General features: G+C 48.0%; 1 protein-coding gene across 1 annotated transcript; it reads left to right on the plus strand.

Moving 5' to 3' along the window:
* The first annotated feature begins 7,804 nt into the window (after positions 1–7,804).
* Positions 7,805–10,305, plus strand: LOC125945380 (uncharacterized). Its single transcript, XM_049667132.1, has 2 exons — positions 7,805–9,193; positions 9,981–10,305. The coding sequence occupies exons 1-2, from the start codon at positions 7,896–7,898 to the stop codon at positions 10,276–10,278; spliced, it is 1,596 nt and encodes a 531-aa protein (XP_049523089.1). The 5' UTR covers positions 7,805–7,895; the 3' UTR covers positions 10,279–10,305.
* The last annotated feature ends 12,151 nt before the right edge of the window (positions 10,306–22,456 follow it).

The following is a 22,456-nucleotide window of genomic DNA, read 5'->3' on the forward strand; positions in this document are numbered from 1 at the left end:
ACGCACGCTCATATCTGTCATAAAAGCTTTGTGTTTGGGGTTTGCTATCGTTCGCCCAATAATTGCTCAAATTTTGCTGCTCATTTACATGATGCAATTGATACCATTATTGCACGCCATCCTAACACTTTCATTTTTTTTCCTGGGAGACTTCAACTTTCCCAACATTTCCTGGTCTTCTGATACCCCGGCTTTGAAATCGTTTTCATCAGAAAGCTCTTTGACTTTATCAATCTTTGCTCGGTATTTTCTCTTATCAGCTTGTTTCACAACCTACTAGGCTATCGCACAATGCGGCAAATACGCTTGACCTTATACTAACGAACTGTCCTGATATCGTCTCTGATTTATTGTATCTGCCTGGCATTAGCGATCATTTAGCGCTCTGCTTTGAAGTAAAATATTGTCAGTCAATAAACCGGAGAGTCAAAAAAGTCCCTTCGTAATTACAGCAAGGCCAACTTTGAAGCTATTAATAATGAACGGTATACCTTTCTAAACGTTTTATTGGATCATTTTGAAAGCCGTACAACCGAAACTAACTGGAATGTGTTTACAACAAAAGTGCGTGAACTAATTGACAGGCACGTACCTATACGCACTATTTCTTCGCATTCGAAAGCACTTTGGTATAATTCGCATTGAAAACGACTTTGTAACAAAATGCGGCTCTATCGTTCTGCCAAGCATTCTCCCTCCGAGCAGCGGTGGGATGCATATGTGAAAGCGAATAATTATTCGCTTTATGCTTATGTCTCTACATTGAAAAGTTCTCGCACGAATTTCCTACAAAATACCTTGCCAGCTATGCTCAGTAATGATCCACAAAAGTTTTGGCGAACCATTCACCCCGATCGTAACAGCGAAATCACATTACTTGACTCCTCTGGTGAAGCAATCCCAGTTGCTGATTGCTCTGTGGTGTTAAATGATGTATTTTGCCTTAATTTTGTTATAGCCTCGTCTACAACGTTTCCCAACGTGCAGTGTTTCGATTCTCTAGCAATGGATCCAGTAATTAATCAACACCTTGGCATCGAAAAATTATCGAATCATTGAAAGTGTCCTCAAGCCCAGGAATTGACCTTATCAATGCTAAATTCTTAAAAAGTACTAAAATATACTCTAGTGTTATGCTATCCAAAATATTTCAACGATCAATTGATGAATTCACACTGCCTTCCGACTGGAAAGTCGCAAAGGTCGTTCCAGTTCATTAATCAGGAAATAAAAATTCACCCTTAAACTACCGCCCGATTTCACTAACTAGTATTCCGTGTAAAATCCTCGAACATGTTTTTCACACAAACATTGTTAATTTCCTTGATGCCAACTCGTTCTTTTCGAAAGCTCAACATGGTTTCCGCCGATCTCTTTCCTGCGAAACACAGTTGGCTTCCTTTACACACAAAGTACATACAATTCTTGATCGTCGTTCTATAGCTGACTGTCTTCCTAGATTTCGCAAAAACTTTTGAAAAAGTTTGCCACAGTTTACTTCTCTTTAAATTAAGAAAATTGAACATTGATAGGAAACTTCTCTCGTGGATCGAATATTTTCTAGCCGGACGCTCACAATTCGTGTCTGCTAACACTTCTAATTCCCCGTTGAGGCCAGTTCATACTGGCGTGTCCCAAGGTTCAGTGCTCGGTCCCCTCCTGTTTCTTGTTTATATTAATGACTTGCCGCAATGCGTGACCTCTAACATTCACTTATTCGTCGATGATCGCGTAGTCTTCCAAGAAATTATTGACCAAAATGATGTTACGATCCGTCAAAACGATATCAACTGTATATCTAACTGGTCTAAAGTCTGGCTGATGGAACTCAACAAAACGAAATGTAAGGTATTACTTGTCTCCCGTCCAACATCCTGCCCCACTTCCTACTTTCTCGAGGACTCTGCTTTCGAATCCGTAACATCCTATTGCTACCTAGTTGTCCACATAACTTCCTCTCTTACTTGGTCTCTTCATATTAGTAAAATAATTAGCAATGCTAACAGCTCCCTGTAGGTTACCTCCGGCGCAACTTTTCATCTGTCCCTGTTTCTTTAAAACTCCTCCTTTACAAAACTTCAGTCCGAAGTAAACTCGAATATGCCGCTTCCATCTAGGACCCCAGCACTGCTACATTATCCTCTGCCCTCGAGCTTGTCCAAAACACCTCTGTCCGTTTTATTCTAAGAAACTACAGTCGTACTGCCAGTATCACTTTAATGAAAGAGTCTCTACAGCTTGCGTCACTCGCCTGTCGCCGCAAGTTTTCTCGCCTATGTCTCTTCCACAGAATTCCCTGCACAATGACCTTATTCTTCCTCCATCATACATTTCCCCTCGTTTTGATGATGCACAAAAGGTGGGAATAATGTCGTGCTTAACGCAAACGTGTTATCAATCATTTGTACCCCGTACCTCACAGGACTGGAACCACCTTCCGGGATCATGCACGTCCACTGCTCACTATTCGCAGTTTCATAATGTTTTAAACACAAGTGTATGGCAATTATCTAACCAAGTATGTAATTATGTTTGTTATTGGTCAATTGCTTGAATTTTTGTTGTTTCCCGCTTTTATCTCATCTTTTCAGCTAACATTGGATTAACAGAATAAAGTCTGTATCGTGTCTTTTTTCCCGTATGTTCCACTCCCCTCTGTAATGTCTCTGGCCCTGAGGGTACTAATAAATAAATAAATAAATAAATAAATAAATAAATAAATAAATAAATAAATAAATAAATAAATAAATAAAAAGCCGGCATAGCCCACGCCTGTTGGAATCGATGTTATGAGATGCAGTGTGCGGGGAGCCTACCAAGTTAACGAAACGACCATAAGGGCACCAAGGCGTAGGCGGCTCTTTCATGACCTACATGACACGCATGTCATGACATTCATGTCATGAGTCCTCAGGAGTCCCTTTAGCTACACATAAGAGATCTTAAGGCGAAAGCCTTAGTCATGCTCATGACTATGACTTCTACCACCATCCTTTAGTGTTTCCTTCACTCAGTACCCACGTCAGAACCCATTTCCGTGGCTTTTGAATGTTAATCTTTTTTCGCTGAGTCATTGTCATTGTTGCGGAGTCATGCTCATGAATACGATTTTTACCATCATTTAGCATTTCCTCCCCGTAGTGCCTACGTCCGAGCCCATTCCAGTGATTTTTAAGTGTTAACCTTTTTTCGCTGAGTCATTGTCATTTTTGCTGAGTCATGCTGATGACTATAACTTCTACCAGCATCCTTCAGTGTTTCCTTCACTTAGTACCCACGTCCGAACCCATTTCAGTGGTTTTTGAGTGTTAATCTTTTTCGATGGGTCATTGTCATGAACTACATGACACGCATGTCCTGACATTATGTCATGACCTATCAATTATGTTCGTCATACACTCCTGTCATACTATGCCAATTTTGGTACCTACCAAGTTAACGAAACAACCATGAGATCACCAAGACTTAGACGGCTGTTTCATGACTTACATGACACGCATGTCATGATATCCATGTCATGATATATCATTTATGTTCTTCATATACTCTTGTCATACTATACCAATTTTGGTACATACCAAGTTAACGAAACGACCATAAGAGCACAAAGACGTAGGCGGCGATAGATAGATAGATAGATAGATAGATAGATAGATAGATAGATAGATAGATAGATAGATAGATAGATAGATAGATAGATAGATAGATAGATAGATAGATAGATAGATACTGTCAAAGTAGCAAATGTTCGCCAAGAAATGCTTCGCATTTAATAAATAAATGATCATATTTCCCGCTGGGCCCGCCGCGGTAGCTAAGTTGTTGTGGCGATGCGCTGCTGAGCTCGGATTCACTGGTTCGATTCCGGCAGCGGGGGCCACGTTTCGATGGGGGCCAAACGGAAATACAGTGGAATCTCTATGATACGGTCACGGCTAGTACGAATTTCCGGATGCTACGAATTTTTCTGCGGTCCCGGCCGAGCCCCATTACTTTGCAACGTGTTAGAAAACGGTTGTTACGAAACGATTTCCGACCCGCGTCGGTTGATACGAATAGACGCCACCCCACCGACGGCCGCGAAAGAGAACAGCGCGCAGTCACGCGCTTTCTCCCTTTCTCTTTTGGTGCGGAGGCGCGGACACGACGCCGGACAGCGCGGAGGCCGCGACTGGGCGCGAAGAGTTCGAAGTGGTGGCGCTTTTGTTGCTTTTGTGCTTTTCCTCCTTTTCCGCGTGCCATCGGACGGAGTGGCTGCCGTGCTTCGGGCCGCGTTCTTTGTGTCTGCGCCATTTTGCCTAGTCGCAGCGAGCTATGTCTACCAACATACGATCTCGGCTGATTCGCGTGGCCGTACGGCGAGGCGCGGGAGCCTCCGTTGGCGCGTCTTCCGTCGGCTGCGTTATCAGTGCCGATGGCACAGGGCGATTGTCGGTTTCGCTGCTATAGTCACACGGTGCAGGATAGCGCGGCACGTAATCCACGGTAGCGCGACTCGTTCAGTCCGGTGCTCCTCCGCTTTTCCCGCTAATCGCCGTGTTTTTCTTGCCGTAGGAGCGCTTCCGTATTCCGAAGGCGTGCTTCGCCCAAAGTTTATTCGCCATCGTCGCTCCATCACTAACCTGGGAGCTCTCAGTAATCCGAATTCTGTGTGTCAAGTGAAGACGCCAGCGTGGTTTATGAAGCAGACAACTGCGGTTGCCATCTTGCCCCTTGCCAGAGCAGCAACCAATGGAGAGACGCCTTTCAGCACGGCAGCCAATCGGAGGCCCGCTTTCATCGGAGGGCCCGTGTGACTACCTATCGTAGACCCGCGCTTCTTTTGTGTTTGTGCGTTTGTTACAAGACGGCGACGACGGACGAATTGAGAAGCGGAACAGGCGAAACTTTGAGCTTTCGAACGATACCAAGATGGCGGCGCTCGGTGGCGGCGCTCGGTGGCGGGAAATACGAGATATGGCTCCGTGAACTGCGGTGATTTTGCGCGATTTATAGCTGTTTTCTCGCCCTGCGCACTGACGAATTAAACTTTTTCGGGCGCTTTTATTGCGTTTTCAGCCAAACCATTTTGATGCAGCGTAGATTAGGCGTTGCAGATACCCAAACGCGTGGTTTTCAAATAGGCACTTGGTGCCGCAGCTAAACGTCGCCTCCCTTCCCTCCCCCTCCCCCACGGCCTCTCGCGCGTCTGAAGAAGGCGCGTTTGCTCTACATATATTGTGATTGTAAAGGAGAACACCGGCAACGCGCAGAACTGTTGTCGACGCCGTCGGCGTTTTTCCCGCGTTCGCTCAATATGCCTGCGGCGTTGGTGACTGTTGCCGGAGCCTCTGATATAAATAGGCATTTGGTGCCGCAGCTAAACGTCGTCTCCCTTCCCTCCCCCTCCCCCCCTCCCCCACGGCCTCTCGCGCGTCGAAAGAAGGCGCGTTTGCTCTACATATATGATGATTGTAAAGGAGGAAAGAGACGCCTACTTCTGCAGCCCTTAAGGAAGCACGGCGCAGAACGCGCGTTTGTTCTCCGCCCTGCGTTCACTCGCCGTGAAAGAGCGCGTCCCTCGCGCCCTTTCACTCGCACATACAGCGTTCGGCGGCGCGCGGCGACGATTTCATCTCGATTGACGTCATACGGAACCTCACGGCGACGGCGACGGCGACGCCGACGGCAGAAATCTGCTTTTGAGTGTCCATATAATTGCTATCGCAATAAAATCTATTTTTCTCGCGATTTTCGCGATCTGATCCCCGCGTCCCCCTTAATTTAGCTAGTTTTAATTGTGTTTCGATGATACGAATTTTGGCTAATACGAATATTTTTTGTGACCCCGTGAGATTCGTATCATCGAGATTCCACTACTTAGATTGAGGTGCACGAATCTCAGGTTGTCAAAATTAATTAGGAGTGTTGCACTGCGGCATTTCTCATAACCATATCGTGGTTTTGGAACGTAAAACCCCATAATTTTATTGCGATAGCAATTATATGGACACTCCAAAGCAGATTTCTGCCGCCGGCGTCGCCGTCGCCGTTGCCGTGAGGTTCCGTATGACGTCAAAGGAGATGAAATCGTCGCCGCGCGCCGCCGAACGCTGTATGTGCGAGTGAAAGGGCACGAGGGACGCGCTCTTTCACGGGGAGTGAACCCACGGCGGAGAACAAACGCGCGTTCTGCGCCGTGCTTCCTTAAGGGCTGCAGAAGTAGGCGTCTCTTTCCTCCTTTACGATCACCATATATGTAGAGCAAACGCGCCTTCTTCCGACGCGCGAAAGGCGGTGCGGGGGGGGGGGGGGAGGGGGAGGGAAGGGAGGTGACGTTTAGGTGTGGCACCAAGTGCCTATTTATATCAGAGGCTCCTGCAACAGTCGGCAACGCCGCACGCATTTTGTGCGAACGCGGGCAAAACGCCGACGGCGTCGACATTAGTTCTGCGTGTTGCCGGTGCTGCTGCATGTCCAAGTTTATACAGCTGATAAAGCTACTATAATTACTCCGTATAGCTCTCTACAAATTTGCTATCGCAATTGATGCTTCGCCTTTCAGGTGAAACTGCGACCACTTTTTTTTTGCATATCGCCAGCTGGCCTATAGGCAGGTATGTATATTTATTCATTTATGCATATTTATCTTATCACATTGTGAACACAATACGCCGGTCCAAATATGCTAGATAAGGGAAACAATATACCCAAGTGAACGTCTCGTAAACCTTCCCAGCTCTAACGTGCTGGGAAGGTTTACGATGAAAAAAAAAAAATGAAAAGAGGGGAGGTAGATGTATTGCTTCATCGTATCGGTTCTGGCGAGATAGAGTGATACGGAGTGAGGTTTTCCCGAGGCGGGCGTATCGTTGCTAGAAGTGACAAGTACTGATGAAGATCAACAGCTATGTGAGCGAGAAGCGATGCGGCAGGACTAAAAAGATTCAAAACAGATTCAAAAGTATTATGCTTGTACATATATCTCTAAGTGCTTCTCTCTCTGTCTCCTAAAAGCGAAACCATCTGTCTCTGAAGCAAACATTTCAGAGTAGTCCTGTACCCTTGATGTTTCCTAGCAAAGTGTGGGTTGTTCTGTTACTAGGTTACTGTTACTGTTACTGCTCAGCTACCAAATAGCGGCAGCAAGTTTCATACGGAGAGCGGATGACAAAGCCTCTCCCTACGACACCTTTCAAAAATAGAGGCACATAACGATCAATAGAAATAAAGATGCGGTCCTTCAATGCGTCAACTAAGTGGGCAATATGAATGTTTTGTTTTTCTCCTGCAGATAAAATGACATTATAAACCGCCGTCCAGAAGAAGTGGTCCAACACGCTTCTAGAGAAAAAATGGAGACTGGCAGGGTCTACTTGGCCGACCTGAGCGATGCCCGAGCACCATTTACAGGGAAGGGAATAGACTGCCACTTGCCGTGCACCGAGACACAATATCAGACGTGCCAAATCCTCCAGCACTTGTCCATCTGGAATGAATTCCTCTGTTTCGTTGGGCTCGAACTGCGAGAAGTTCCGGAGACAGGGTGCCAACTGTCTATTGTAAACGTTAGTGAGCACTACAGAGGAATAATCTGGGAACAGTCATCCTTCCAAGTCAAAGCTGCCTTTTTGGTCTATTGGCTCCTTCGAAAGCATCACTGCATAATTACTTTTGAAATCAGCGAGCTCATGGCATGGAAGTACGAATCACTCATGTGTGACGCCCTGCAGTGCAACACTTCCATCCTTACCCTGAGGCTCGCCGTGACCGAAACAGAATGTCTTTTTTCTCCAGTCAGGTTATACGGTAGAATTTGCCCCGCCATCCCTTCTTTGACACACCTCAATGAACTTGAACAGACGACCGCTCAAGATTGCTCATACATATTTGTAGCCTCGCTGTCGAAGCTTATTATGACGACAACGTCATTGACTGTTCTGAGAATTCCAAAGTTACGTATGGAAAGGTCACTTGTGGATATGCTATTGAGAGCCATCGGTACCAACTGCTCATTGAGAGATCTCTCACTGCATTTTTGCGTCATAAGTGACGCCTCTCAATCATGCCGGGACGAGTTCGCAGATTTCCTGAAGAATGATTGCTGCTTGACGACCTTGGAGATTTATGGAGATGGTCCTCACTCCGAACGTTGCTTGGCGTTTGTTCTGGACTGCCTTGTGAGCAACAGGACACTTACGGAGGTAGCCCTCAAGTCATTTCGTTTCGATCAAGCGAGTGCCGAGCTAGTACCAAAAGTCGTTGCGGAAAACAGTGTTCTGCGCGCCCTTAATTTAACTGACCTAAGGGCAAGAATCTCGAGAGAAATATTCGATTCTTGGCTCCCAGCATTCATGAAAAACGAAACGCTTGAAGAAATCACGCTGCCTCTCGGCATCTATGAGCTGGACCAGTGGCAGAACTTTCTCCGGACGTTGACTGGGAAAAAAAGGATGCGAAAGGTGGCAATCGAAACGAGGGTAAATGGACAAACCAATTTAAAAACGCTCTACGGAGAACTGCGTCAGTACGGTGTGGTAGACATGGTGTTCCTGGAGCCTGTCATTGTGCGTGACAGTCTCGACATGCTCGATTGCGAAGCCATTAGAGAGGTCCACGTGTCGTCCTACGGTGGTCAACCAAGTGTTCCACTTTGGAAGACTATACATTTGTTTTCCTCGCTTTCTCACATAACATCTGTGAGTTTGGTAATAAGTGAAGACGACTTGGACTCAAGATTATCTTCAACGATCGCCGACTATATACAAACATCGAGTACTCTCAAGAAAATTCATTTTAGCTCGTGCTCAACATGGTCCCGGCTGAGAAGAGGTGAACATCACTGGAAGGCTATATTTGAATCCCTGTCTAAAAACAGTAGCATAAAAGAAGTCAGCGTAAACTTGCGCAGCTTAAGCTGTGAAGAAATGGACAGCCTCGCGTATGCCGTCTTGTTAAGCCAGAGCATCCGCACTTGCGACTTCGTTCTCGGAAGAGAACTTGAATGGTTTGTGAGAAAGCTTGGCGACAACATCGCCAACAACTACAGCATCACGAACGCCAGCTTGTGGGCGGGTCAAGATGGTCAAGATGACCTGGGCCAATCGGAGGACGCCACTCATGAGTCGTGGTTTGCTGTCATGGACACAGCGCGTCGAAACGCCAGCCTGGTGTCACGAGCTGCTCAACTTTTGTCTGGTCGTCGCTGCGACAGGTATGCGCGTGTACAGCTAAAGACTGCGCGGCATGCAGTGACATTCATTACGGGCGCATTCGCAATATATTCATTTCTCTGTCAAGTCGCTTTCTTTTTGAATATTTTTTGCTTAGCCTCGTGTGATTTATTTGGTCCTAAATTCACGCAGAAATCATCAAAAATGTCGCTTTTATTTATTTTTGCTCTCAATACTTCAAGTGTTTCGGGCCATTACAGGGTTACTTTATATAAGTAAGCGAATAGGCGAGTCTGCCGTCGACGTGCTGGCTCTGTTCTCCAGGCAATTACGCAGTCGAGCAACAAACGCTACCTAATAATCCTCACTGAAAACAATCCGCGCCTTCAATCGCATCATTCCCTGAATAACGGGAATAGCTTCCTAGAAGCGTTCGGATATTCGCTTAAATTGACAATCATCGTCAATGGTTTCTGAAGAATTTTTTTTTACTAAAGAGATTTCACGTGAACTTCATATTTCACTTTGTTTAGGCAAGAGGAAATATTCGAGGCACGATTAGATATTCGAAAGCCGCAATTCTCGAATATTTGTAGTCAATTCGATTGACTACAAATTTCTACAATTTCTACAAATTGACTACAGTTTCATTATTCGAACTCCTGCCGTTTTGTATTCTCATTCCGGTTCGTCTCTTACTTTCGTCTCTTAATTGGGAACCACGTATACTCTCGTGTTAAATGAGGGAAAAGCATACGAGGGAGATGGGGTGACTCTTACCACTGTAGTTTATTTGTTTTGTTTTTTTTCGTCTGACCCCTTGGGCAGGTGCTGCTTCAGTGCTCTAGAACATGTCTACCAGCATCGCCCACTCCTCGAACGTCTCGCCGAAGTGATGTCCTTCAGCGTCTCCGACACGGTCTCCATGGTTCGAGAGGCGCTGAGGAGCGTGCAAGACATGCACGGATTCATGAGGGTTGCTGGAGTCGTCAGGGATCGAGTCGTGTGCCTCCCCAGCCAGGATGGCCACATGCAGCTGGACAACCTCAACGAGCACTGCTGGAGCCTGGTCAGGCGCTTCTTGTTGTTGGACGACGTACTCATCGATTCTGCCACGTCGTCATAGATTCTGCCAGAATATACATTTTGTATATTGGGAAGATAAAGTTTTACTGTTATCTGCCGGGTGCGATCATCTTTCATTTTGTACAAGGATCCCGTACGTAGCCAATATGGCACAACTTTCTCCCATGGCCTGTGGAGATCGAGGTGCGTTCCAGCGCCTCATGGCCAGCTGAAGCGCGATGTTACGGCCATTCTCAAAGCTCGATCTCCGGGAACTGCGCTCCAGCGTCAATATGGCGGACATGGCTAGAGCGCAGGAGCTACTTTCCCGCGCAAACCGTGCATCTACCTGCCGGTATCGGGTCATATGCGTGAGCACACGTCACCGTGACGAGCCGTGACACGTCACCGTGACTGGTCTCTCCGTAATCGCTCCCTGGCACCCTTCCTCCGATATCAGTAGCCCTGAGCGCTTTCTCGCCGAGGCGGATGCTCCACAGGCCCGCTACATACACTATTATCTGATTACGTGGAAACTTTGCTTCGGCGAGTTCTTGTGCTCGGTGGACCGCTACACTCGGTTAGCCTAGAACAGTGGCCGCACGTACTCCATTGGTCTTGTGGCATGGCCTCCGATCGAGTTTCTTGCGGTGACCCTCTTTGCGCGCTAGCCGTGGCTGTCGCACTCTGGCGTATCCCGAGTTAATAAAGCCACGTTTACTGGCGATCTGACTCCGGAGTCTTCTCTGCGGCGGCCGGTGTCCTGGAGCTTGTCAACTGGCCATTACCACGCGCGAGCTCAGGGATGGGGAGACATCACAGGCCGGTTGACCTCTTTAATTTGGTTATTTGTGCGATGAATGACTAGAGGAGTTTTCGTAGCGTCTCTGTTTTCGCATCAGAGCGACTAAGAAGTGAAGACTATACACGTACACGACTGGGGGGCCAAATAGCGGTTACTGGCCAAACCACTTTCAATTTTATTATTATGCAGACAGAATGGGGAGCCCGCGTTTACGGGACTATGAGCCAATTCTTAAGGAGGTATGAACCATTGATTGTCTTACGTAACGGACAGATTTAATTCTGAAGCAATTTAATTTCGAAGAATCGCAAGCGGGCAACGGCGGGCGAATGCTGCTAAGCACGCCGCCGGGCAAACTCGAGACATCGAACGCAAGCGACAACGGCGGACTGCGGGCATACCATCAGTGACATCGCTCTCTCCGTCGCAGCCGAACGTGTGTGTAACCTCATAATTGAGAAATACTTTAATGAAACCTCGGAATTAAGCCAGTGATAAACACCGGAGCCGCACTAACCATCTTCACGGAGTGGAAGGGCCGACAATTTTTCTTTCTTTATTTTTTTGTAAGTGACGATTTACAAAATTCTTGCAGTCGGCTGCCCAGAATTAAAAGCTCAGTTGCGAACAAGAACACTCGTGCACAGATCAGTTTACCCATTCGAAGGTACAAGGGCAATGCCATCTGTCACCCGTGCCTAAAGGACCCCTCATCGCGGGCCACATAGCAAATTTTGGTTATATACTGGAAGTTTCAGCGCGCTTCTAGAGAGCGTATTACAGAAAAGAATTGTTAACTAATTTTGGAAATTAGTTAACACACCCTTCGGCGCGCGAGCGCTTATAGAAAATGTGCGTATGCCGCAGAGACGAGCGTCGCACTTTCGCTTTCCTCCTGCGCGCCGTATACAAGAACGTGTCAGCAGTAATGAAAACTCTGGCAAGGTGGCGCATGTTACTGCCTAATTCCCTTGTACTTGGATAGGAGTCTGTCTAACTAAAGCTTCCTCTTAATCGGCATTTTGAGCCATCGAAGTCAAAGTATAGCGATAATGATACGGTAGGCGTCTTGGGGTTATGCAGCGAACACCCGGGAGCCTGATTATAACATTTGCAGTTGGACTTACTGCACGCTTTTGGTGGCTGAACTCTGTGTTGTACCACACGGCCGCAGTCGTACTATTTTTTTAGCAATGGAAGCGTTTGTCGTCGTTAAGCGCATCAGGGTGGAGGAAACGCGCAAACACGGTCTGCCGCAGCACGATAAGAACTCGACGCCATCTCCTCCGGGGCGCGTACAGGCAGGCAGCACGATCCAACATTCGATACTTACTATTCGTTTCCGATTAGTATTCAGAAAAGTTTATATTCGCCCACGTCTAGAAATAACGCACCGAAATTCCGAAAAGAAGAGAGTTAAGTAATTCTGGAGAACCCTCCTAATTTAGCCAGAAACTTTAAATTTCGTGGCCTATTGCACTTAGCATGCCCTCCATTTTAAATAAATGTAATCTCGATGTGACGAGGAGTTATTTCGGAACATAACATATATGTGATAACGGCAGCGTGACGCTTTCGAACACAAGAAATGTTTTTGCGAATGCTGTATTTGATCCACACGCATTTAACTTCGCGCACAGGTTTGTCATATATAAAGGTCCGGCCATTCTTGCTAAGTTTGATCTTGATCATGGAGGAAGGGAAAAGATAGGAGGGAGCCTACCGCAACGCGATTGACGCCGACTGTGGTGGCCCAACACGTGGTGAAAACGTCAGAGCACGGAGGATACGTCAGAGCGTGCGCTAGGTTTTAGTACTCCCGGTTGATTTTTTTTAATACCCATTCAAAACCATTCGAAACTCTTGAAATAAACAAAAACAAGGTCAAGGAAAAACAACAAAACAAGGAAAAATATTTTTTCCTTCCTGTATGTGAGCAGCTGCCGGCCGAGCGCGCACCGAATAAAGACTACCGGTAACCAAAATAATCTCGATTCTCCGTGATCTCGCCGCAAGAGGTCACGTGTTGGGCCACCACTACTGGCTATACACGAAGCGTTCGCTTCCCAGGGCTGCCTGCGTGACGTAATGCTCCCTCCTATATTGTTCCTTCCTCCATGATCTTGATAGCATTTGTAGTAATGCGAGGGCTGCGTGGTAAATTTTGCTCTACTCGTAAAACTATCATATACGCTCTGTAACGCTTGAATATGCAATCTATTGCACAGGCCGTAATTAACCCAGACACTTTGAATTCGCCTACACATAGCCCATAACGTGCCCTATTTTCCCTCAAGCATAAACTTGGTGTAACGTGAAGTTCCCTCGGGACACTGGGAAACATAACGTAAAATGACAACACAACGCTTTCAAGCACTTATTAAAGAAATGTTCAACCAAGGCTGTATTTAATGCACGCGGATTTAACTTCGCATAATGATTTGCCGCAGTTTTTCGTACATTTTCACTAAGTTTTATTTCGGTGACATCTTTAGTTACACCAGGGCCGCGAGCAAAATATCTTGCCGCTCGTAGGTGCCGCTCAATCGCCTCGACCGCCATCACGCAGTCGCTTGCACGTGAAGTTCACAACGCTCCGGAGCACCTCAACGCTTAATTTATTGCAAAAGCCGAAATTAACCCACACACTTTTAAAGTATTATCATAATGTGCGGCTACGTATTATCATAATGTGCGCAATATTTTCGCCAAATATAAACAACGTATGCCTTGTTTAGTTCATCGAGAACATCGGGGAAACCAACTACGAACCTTGTATAACGCATGAAAATACAGAGAAAAAAAAACGAACGCGTGCAGTAATAATTTGTAAAGCTTTGCCTCCATTTTAACTGGTTTTGAACTTGGTTCAGTTAGGAACAGTTCGAATGTTGCATCGGCGGGGGGAGATCAGGCTGTAAACATGTCATGGTCAACCTCAGGCACGTAGCCAGGATTTTTTTTTTTCCAAGGAGGGGGGGGGGGGGGGGGGGGGGCTAACCGTTCCATTGTTCTCTGTTAAGTTTCCCATAGCTTTGTGCACAAGAATACCCCTATTACCTTAAGCAGGCCCTTGGTCGCCTTCCTGAAGGCGTGTGCCATCATGTATGTACACCCCCCCTCTGGCTACGCCACTGGTAACCGCACTGCTGCGGCTGCTGCTGCTGCTGATGATGATGATTTATTGGCATCCCCTTTGAAACGGGGCGGCGACAAAAAGTCACCTAGCCATTCCGTGTCCATCTTCCACACACTCTAACCGTTTTCCCGCCAACTTGGGTCACTGGGTACTCCATGGTATATAATGGGTACCGCATTGGGCTGCTGCGCTGAGGAAACAGCGTTCGAAACAACTCGTCTGACCAACTATAGGGTATACGTGGCACGGGTACACATGCCGCTTGGGTATCATTGGGTATGTGGCACATGTGCCGCTGTTCACTGAACCTCGTTAATGCCTTAGCAGGACTCTGGTGCGAGTTAGGACTCTGGTGCGAGTTGGGACTCTGGTGCGAATTGGGACTCTGGTGCGAGTTGGGACTCTGGTGGAGTTGGGACTCTGGTGGAGTTGGGACTCTGGTGGAGTTGGGACTCTGGTGGAGTTGGGACTCTGGTGCGAGTTAGCTGGTTCATGATCTTGAAGCCAACTTTAACCAGCGCGAAGAAAACGAGACGAAACACGAGGAACACGAAGAAACACAGACGAGCATTCCCACTGCCGCCCGATTCTTGGCCTATCCCCCTTAGTGCGTGCGAGCCATGACAGAGGTACATCATCATCATCATCATCATCATCATCATCAAGCACAGACGAGCGCTGACGCTCTTTAATGAGCGCTCTTTGATGAACGCTCTTTAATGCCAACTTAGAGTACTGAGTATGTGCCACTCTTGAATGAACCTGTAGCGGCGTGACAATCGGCCCCAGCGCCGCCAAGAAAAAAGATCGCCGCGTGCACGCGAAAAGAACACGCAACGGAACGCTGACTTCAATGATATATCGATGTGAAATTCTGCTATTCAGCCCGCAGAATTTACGGTTATGTCTGGCATGCTCGCCATCGAACTTGTCGAACTCGTCAGGCCTGCACACATGAATATAGGCGAAGAAAATCAGCGTGGAAAAGTCTGCAACATAATCATGCATTCACCAAAAAGAAGAAAAAGAATACATTATCCTGTAACGATGCCCCCTCATGGCGCTCGCGACAATCTGCTTTATTGAAAAAGAAGACAATTCTGCCCTACGGCCACCTGAAGTAAAATGAAATGAGTTGATACAAAATCATAAAGAACAAAATTACGATTAAACAACCAGAAAAAAATATTTAATGAGGAATAATTATATAATGTTTATTTCCTGACTCGCAAAATTTTGACCCGCTTTTCAACATTCCCCTCAATGTTGCCTAGAACCAAAGTACAGCCAAACACTATCAGAAATGGAGGATGCTTAAGCTTCGCCTCTAAGTGTGGAAAGCGACAGCATTCAAAGATCCCTGGCTGCTTATCAGGCTTTTTTCTCGTATATTCAAATTACAATCCTACGCTTTCACACCTGTAAGTTGTGATTAAGTCGTACTTTACGATTTTTCTGGCGTATATTTTACTCTCAGAAATTCAATTTTAGGGGCGAAGCTCCTTAGGGTCGAGCCTTGTCCCTTGTCGCGCCGTCGTAGCCACGCTAGTACTCGCCGCTCCCGCTAGAGGCGCAGCTGTGCTCTCTTTCTCTCTCGTTCCCGACGCGCGCGCTCTCTCTCTCTCGTTCGTAGCTAGGGGCGCTGCGGTGCACAAGGGCTATATAAGCGCTGTATATACTATACACATGTACAGTATATATATATATATATATATATATATATATATATATACACGCCACGGTCCGGCTTCCAGTTCCACTTCCGGTTCCGGAAGCCGGAACCGGAAGCCAGCTTCCGGCTTCCGGAGAACGCTTCCGGCGTTTTGCCCGAACGATCCCTCGGCCGGTGCTTCGCCCACTCATCATCATTCACTTCGTGGATATGCGGTGTTTTTTTTTTGTGCACTAACGCCTTGCTCCACGCGAAGGGCCTGCCCGAACGGGGTGGGCCGGGATGATACGGTTCGGCATGATTATTTCCACCAGACACCGATGCTGTCGCGTTAATATAATACGTACGTATAGAAGACATTCTGCTGGCCAGCTCGTCAACGAAGAAGTCTGCACGTGCACCGAACAGGTCGATTTCCGAAGTAACATTTGCAAGGCTGCGTTGCCGTATTCCACAACTAATTTTTTTACTTGCACAGATATGGTCTGGCGGCATCCCCATTATGCTACTTCGGCAATGAACCAGAATCCATCGATCACTTTTTATTATCGTGTCGGCGCTTTTCTAATCATCGACAACGATGTTTGGAAATCCCACTTCGCAATCTAGGACTGCCTTTAAGCAGTCCAGTTATACTCTCACTTGGAGCCACGGTGTTAAGATATGGCCACGGGAATATTTGCCGAGCAATTTATAATTTTCTTTGTGACACAAAAAGATTGCCTTATTAATATTTTCCCATCTTTCGATGATTGATTTATTTATCCCTTCAAGAAATTATAGATTTAGCAAATTCAAAAAGTAATGTCACAAAATCACAATTATATTAGTATTAATATTATTATTCAAAATTTACGTCTATCCTTTACTGTAATTAATTAATTATTAAATTCATATTAATACTCCTATCTAGGTAAGGCTGACTAACTTAGTATAGACTACTTAATTCTAATATTATCCGTTCGTTTCACATCTTCAATTTATTTCTTTTCCTTTAATTTTTATTACTTATTTACTTCTAAACTAATTTATTTCAAATTTATATCATAATACCACCCGGTTCATGGCCTATCCCCCACGGTGGGTTGTGCCATTGAGTGAGGCATCATAATCATCATCATCATCATCATCACTAACACCAAGGCTCTACATCTCTGACGGAACGCTGCGCCGACGACGACCCGCGGGAGACGCGTCCCCGGTACGGCAAAGGACAACCGAGCTGGAGGAACAAGTGGACGTGCTCCGAGAACAGCTGTCAAAGGTGCCCCTGCGGAAGCGCGCGGTACAGGAAGACATCGACCTCGAGATGAAGTGCCGAGCCATTCGATGTTCCCAAAGGGCACCAGGGCATCGTTCCAGGAACAGCGGCGACGGACGGCTGCCCTGGTACCCACCGCGGAAGCACGCCAATCAGCGAGCGCACGCTCAAAACTCTCGCGCGGACTTCGAGGGCGCCGTCACCTCGGACACAGCGACCAGCGCTGGACTAACGCATCGCGAAGGCACGTCGACGGATATGAACGCGGGCAGCTTGAGGGGCAGGAAACGTTGCAGCAGCTTGGCGCCATGCACCTTAAGTCACCATGCTCCTGACATGAATGACGGTGCAAGCTCCTCTAAGACAACCGCGCCTCCGTCATCCAGTCTGACGCCATGCACCATAAGTCACCATGCTCCTGACATGAATGACGGTACAAGCTCCTCTAAGACACGCGCGCATCGGATGACGGACATCGCACCACCGAAAGGCCCTTCCTTCATGCTTCCGCCGATGGTGCCCACGCCTGAGGAGTTGTAAGGCAGAAGGAGAAAGCGCCCGCGTCCTCACCGACTGGATGAATGGCGGCGGCAAGCAGGACTACGAACTGGAGTTGCGCCATCACTCCGGCAACACCGAAGATTCCATGAGTGACGTCGATTAGACGGGCGACGGCCGCTGCAGAAGCCGGATGGCACAACTCCCGTTACACGTATCATATCGAATAGTTTTGTGTGGAAATAAACAGTACCATACGTATGTTAGGTGAATTGCGTTTTTTTTATGCATGCATGCATGGCATACACAAATAAACGGTGCGCATATTTACATTTTCGAGCGCATATTCTACGATTCAAAGCAGGTAAATAGTTTGATACGGTGACGTTTCTGCAGCGTGCATGCCATATTAGATAAGTTTAGCAGAGCGCTCACGGCCGGCTCCGCTCATACCGTATCCTAACGATTTGCGCAAAGCGGAACGGAACGGAACGCTAGCGGGAACACTTAATGCGCGTGCACACAATTAACGCTCGCATCTGCAGCGGAACGAAGAACGCTGCCCACGCTCCGCCACGAAGCCGTGTGAGCGGAGCGTTAGGGGGCGTCTACTGGTTGCGTTGTCGTTTTACAGCCACGTTGAGCGCGTGTGACTGGCGTCTCTCGAAGACGCGCTTGTAAAACAAGCGAAATCAACGCAGTTCATGCAGCCAGCGGTTTGCGTGAAATGTTAGCGGAGCGGAGCGGAAGCAACACTCTGCTAAATTAGGAGAGCGTTTCTTACGCGCCGCTCCGCTAACATTTCACGCACTGCGCTGGCTGCGTGAACTGCGTTGATTTCGCTTATTATTGCGATAGCAATTATATGGACACTTCAACGGGATTTCTGCCGTCGGCGTCGCCGTCGCCGTCAGGTTCCGTATAGATTCCAAGGGCGATAAAAGCGTCGCCGCGCGCCGTACGAGTAAAAGCGCGCGGGGGACGCGCGCTATCACGGAGAGCCAACGCACGGCGGAAAGCAAACACGATTGTCGCCCAAAAGGCCGTGGGGGTATGGGGGGGAGGGAGGTGGGGCGACGCTGTGCTACGGCACCAAATGCTTATCTTGCAACCCAGCGCAAGGAGAACTGGCAACGCAATCTCCCACACGAAAGCAAAAAAAAAAAAAAGTGGGGAGGCAGCGCGGGAGGGACGGGGGGAGCAGCTTCTACTCTGCCAACAAAAACGCTTGCACTGGCTGTGGTGGCCGTCGCCCGCACCGTCTCTTTATCTCCACCACGGCCGGGCTCGACTGGCGCGCGCACTCGCTTCTTAAGAAGCGAGCGAGAGCGCGCGCCAGTCGAGCCCGGCCTAAAGCCCCTGTATTTATAAATATAGGGGCTTTAGCCCGGCCGTGTCTCCACACGGCTCTGGCCTTTATCCGCTGTCCATTCGCCGCTCAGTTTCCGTTGAAGCGATAGACCGCACGATTCTTCGCCCGCTGCAGCGGCCGCGCCAGCGTTTTGACAGTCGTTGTCTGCGGTCATTCAGTGTGATTTATTCATGTTTGTTTATGCGCGATGACACCACGCTGGTCAATTCAGTTAGAAAGCGAATGTGTCCAAGTTTATGCGGCCAATAAAACTACTCTACTATCCCTACTCCGAATAGCTCTACCAATTTGCTATCGCAATTGATGCTTCGCCTTTCGGGCGAAACTGCGACATTTTTTTGACACGCGCGTCTTCCAGAGATGCCGGCCACGCGCTCTCAGCGTGGCTGTAAAACTTGGTAAAACGACCAAGCATGCAGTAGACGCACCCTAACGCTCAGCTCAAACGGCTTGAACAGCGTTCTTCGTTCCGCTGCCGATGTGAGAGTTGTGCGCACGCGCATAATTAGCGTTCCCGCTAGCGTTCCGCTGAACAGCTGCGCGCAAATCGTTGGGATACGCCGGTCTGAGCGGAGCGCACTGTGAGTGCTCTGCTAAAGCTGTCTAATTGACTTATCTGCCAGTCCGTCTCCGTTTTAGTGTGAGTGCATACAGATACAGTGGGAAGAGGCGGTACATTATGACCGTGAAAACGAAGGAAGCGACCACGATAGTGACGGGTCATTTGGTGGCGCAACCGAACGCCCACGCACGATCGTAGAGAACGAACGAAACTACAGCGTGCGCTACAACAGGAAGACAGGCTAGTCGACAATGCCGCTTTCGAGTTGCATATGATGTCCCATCCTGTATGCGGATGCATATTCTGTCTTGCGTATACAGCCTCGTTATTCATTAATAGCCCAAGATAGGGCGCTCTTTTGAGAAACGATCATTAGCAAACGTCTCGCAATAATTAAGCCAAAGAGTAATTATGCCTGGCACAGGTCACGCGTCCACTGTCTCCGAACACGCAGCTGTAGCCCGAGTATACTAACCTATACTCCGTGCAGTACAGTATCGGCTAATAAGGCTCGTGTCAGCCAATCAGAAGCGAGAGCCGGCAACGTGTTCCAGATAAGGAAGAAGGGCATTGTGCGCTACTAATACTTCCGCGACGTTTCTGATCAGTCGGCGCTGCGCGGAAGGCGATAACCAGAGCCCTTCCTCTGTGGCCACTATTCGGTTTGGCGGACGTGGCCCATCATAGTTGTGGCTACACTGCCCGGAATGGAATATAGAAGGAAAAGGAAAGGCTCGACTCCGAGACAGTCGCGCTCGTAGAGACTCGCCCAGCTTTCTTTTTTCTTTTTTTTTTCCCTCTGACAGGAATATTAATGCGCTACAATAGCAAAATTCAACTGCCTGCCCACATGGCGGCTGCAAAGGTCGACTTACGCAAACCAGCTGGCGCGAATGCGCTCTTTTCAGGTTGTATGTAGGCTCCCTGCTTTTCAGTATTATAGAATATGCCGCGTTTCAGCGGTAGATTATAAAATGTTGACGAAAACAAGGCGAAGTTTGGTCATAGCGTTTCACTATCTAGAACAGCTAGTGTTCTAGAGCAATGAAATCAAGACGGTGGCAAAAATACAGTAAGACACAAAGCTAGTCCGTCTATCTCACTGGGCTGCCTGTTTCTCTTACGCCCTTCACTGAGACGAAGTATCAGTAACTATTTGTGCCGCAAATTGGGATCTTGAGTAGTTCAGCAAAAATAGGAACGTTTTCTGTGCACGTTCGTACTGCGTGAAAGTTTTTTTTTTTTTTTCAAGCGAAGCTTGTATTGCCTCATTCGTGTCGGCCTCGGTAGTGTTGGCGTACGAAAAAACCCAAGCCGCGCAAAAATAAGGGTTCCTCGTCGGGCTGCGGAATCGATCCACCGACCTCTGGCTTGCGAGACCACCACGCTAACCGATTCAGCCACTGTCGGCTTTTTTTTTTTCATGGTATTTAATACATTAACATGTCATCCAATAAAACATTCACTAATTGTGCATAGTCATAGAAAGGCGGGTACAATGAGTCACACACTTTAAAAGTTCCGCTTTAAAAGGGTGGTAAGGCTAAGCACCTCACCAAAATGGGGTACCAGTCCGGTTGAACATCAAGTCCATCATAAACATTCTTTAGGTACACAGTCATCTGGCTCGGGAGAAGCGTACTTTAAAGCGGGGTTTTATATGTATAGAAGTAGACGCGGCAACCCGACTCGTCTACGGAGCCCAGTTTCAACACTTCACGAAGACAGAATGGGCTCGCCTTGAGGCCATTAATCATGAAGCAATGCGTGCCATAACGGGACTGCCACGTCTAACTCCGCTGCCAACCTTACAGGCCGAGTCCCAACTCAACACTCTTGACGAACTGGTGCAACAGCGTCGATGTGCGCGCGCCCTTAAGCCATCGAAGCTATGCTCGGCTGCTGCACTTTCCCGGTACATGGGACATGAAATAGACAACCCAGCTTCTACGACACACGATGTAGCTCCTTGGAACAGGGTACAATTAAGTGACAATAGGCCTCTTGGTCGTCTGCATAGCCCGGTTCCTCGCCAGGCGAACGCTCAAGTTTCCAGACTTCGTCGCACCGATGATAATCAAGACGATTCGACTCTCGTAGCATACACTGACGCCAGTGTTAATGGTACCACGATTCACACAGCTCTCGTGAGCCCATTGATACCAGAGGCAGGCCAGACGTGCTCGTATGTTGCCGATCCTGCACCGCCGGCTTATCTTGCCGAGCTTGCCGCCATACGGGACGGATTGGCCGCGTTGCTCCCTTTTGTTCAAGCTGCTCGATATTCTCAGCTCATCATTCGCATGGTCTCGACTCAAGCCATCCACGATAGGGTATCTCGGTCCTCTCTTCTCTCGGATAGCATTCACCGTATTGCTGCCACTACGAATTTAGTGATACGCGTTCAGTGGGTGCCTCGAGCAGCCCTGCCGGGTCTACTTGAAGCAGATTTGGCAACCCACCCTGAGAACATAACGTACCCACTTCCGCATTTTCCTGAAGACGCTTGCGGACAACTGCTCCGGGCAAAAGAAAACCTCCGACGTACCACACGAGCTCTTATACCTCCGTGTGGGTCAGACCTCCCTGGTGGGTTAACCCGCCGAGAGGAGGTTACGTTACGGAGGCTGCGTGACGGGGTCGCACTCACCCCGTCTGTGACCGCTCTCTGGGCACAACAGTACCACGGTCCCTATATGATACATCGTGCCCATTTTGTGACACTACGATTCAAGATGTGACAGTGGCACACCTATTATGGACGTGCCCAGGACTTCACCTTAGGGAGCCTACATGCAAGCGCGCTTGCATGTAGGCTCCCTACTTCACCTAAGCCGTCTCCGCCACCTACGGGCAACAGGCCTTCGGCCTGGCCGCCCACCCGACCTTGAACGTTAGATTCATAGACCGTATCATCGTTCACTTCTAGA

The sequence above is a fragment of the Dermacentor silvarum genome, chromosome 5, assembly GCF_013339745.2.
Source record: "Dermacentor silvarum isolate Dsil-2018 chromosome 5, BIME_Dsil_1.4, whole genome shotgun sequence".
In the NCBI taxonomy this organism is placed as follows: domain Eukaryota; kingdom Metazoa; phylum Arthropoda; class Arachnida; order Ixodida; family Ixodidae; genus Dermacentor; species Dermacentor silvarum.

What these genes read in the sequence shown, in the direction of transcription:
- LOC125945380 (XM_049667132.1), top strand. Translation starts at nt 7,896, where the DNA reads ATGACGACAACGTCATTGACTGTTCTGAGAATTCCAAAGTTACGTATG. An exon ending in TCTGGTCGTCGCTGCGACAG is followed by an intron (nt 9,194 to 9,980) that starts GTATGCGCGTGT and finishes CCCCTTGGGCAG; the next exon opens with GTGCTGCTTCAGTGCTCTAG.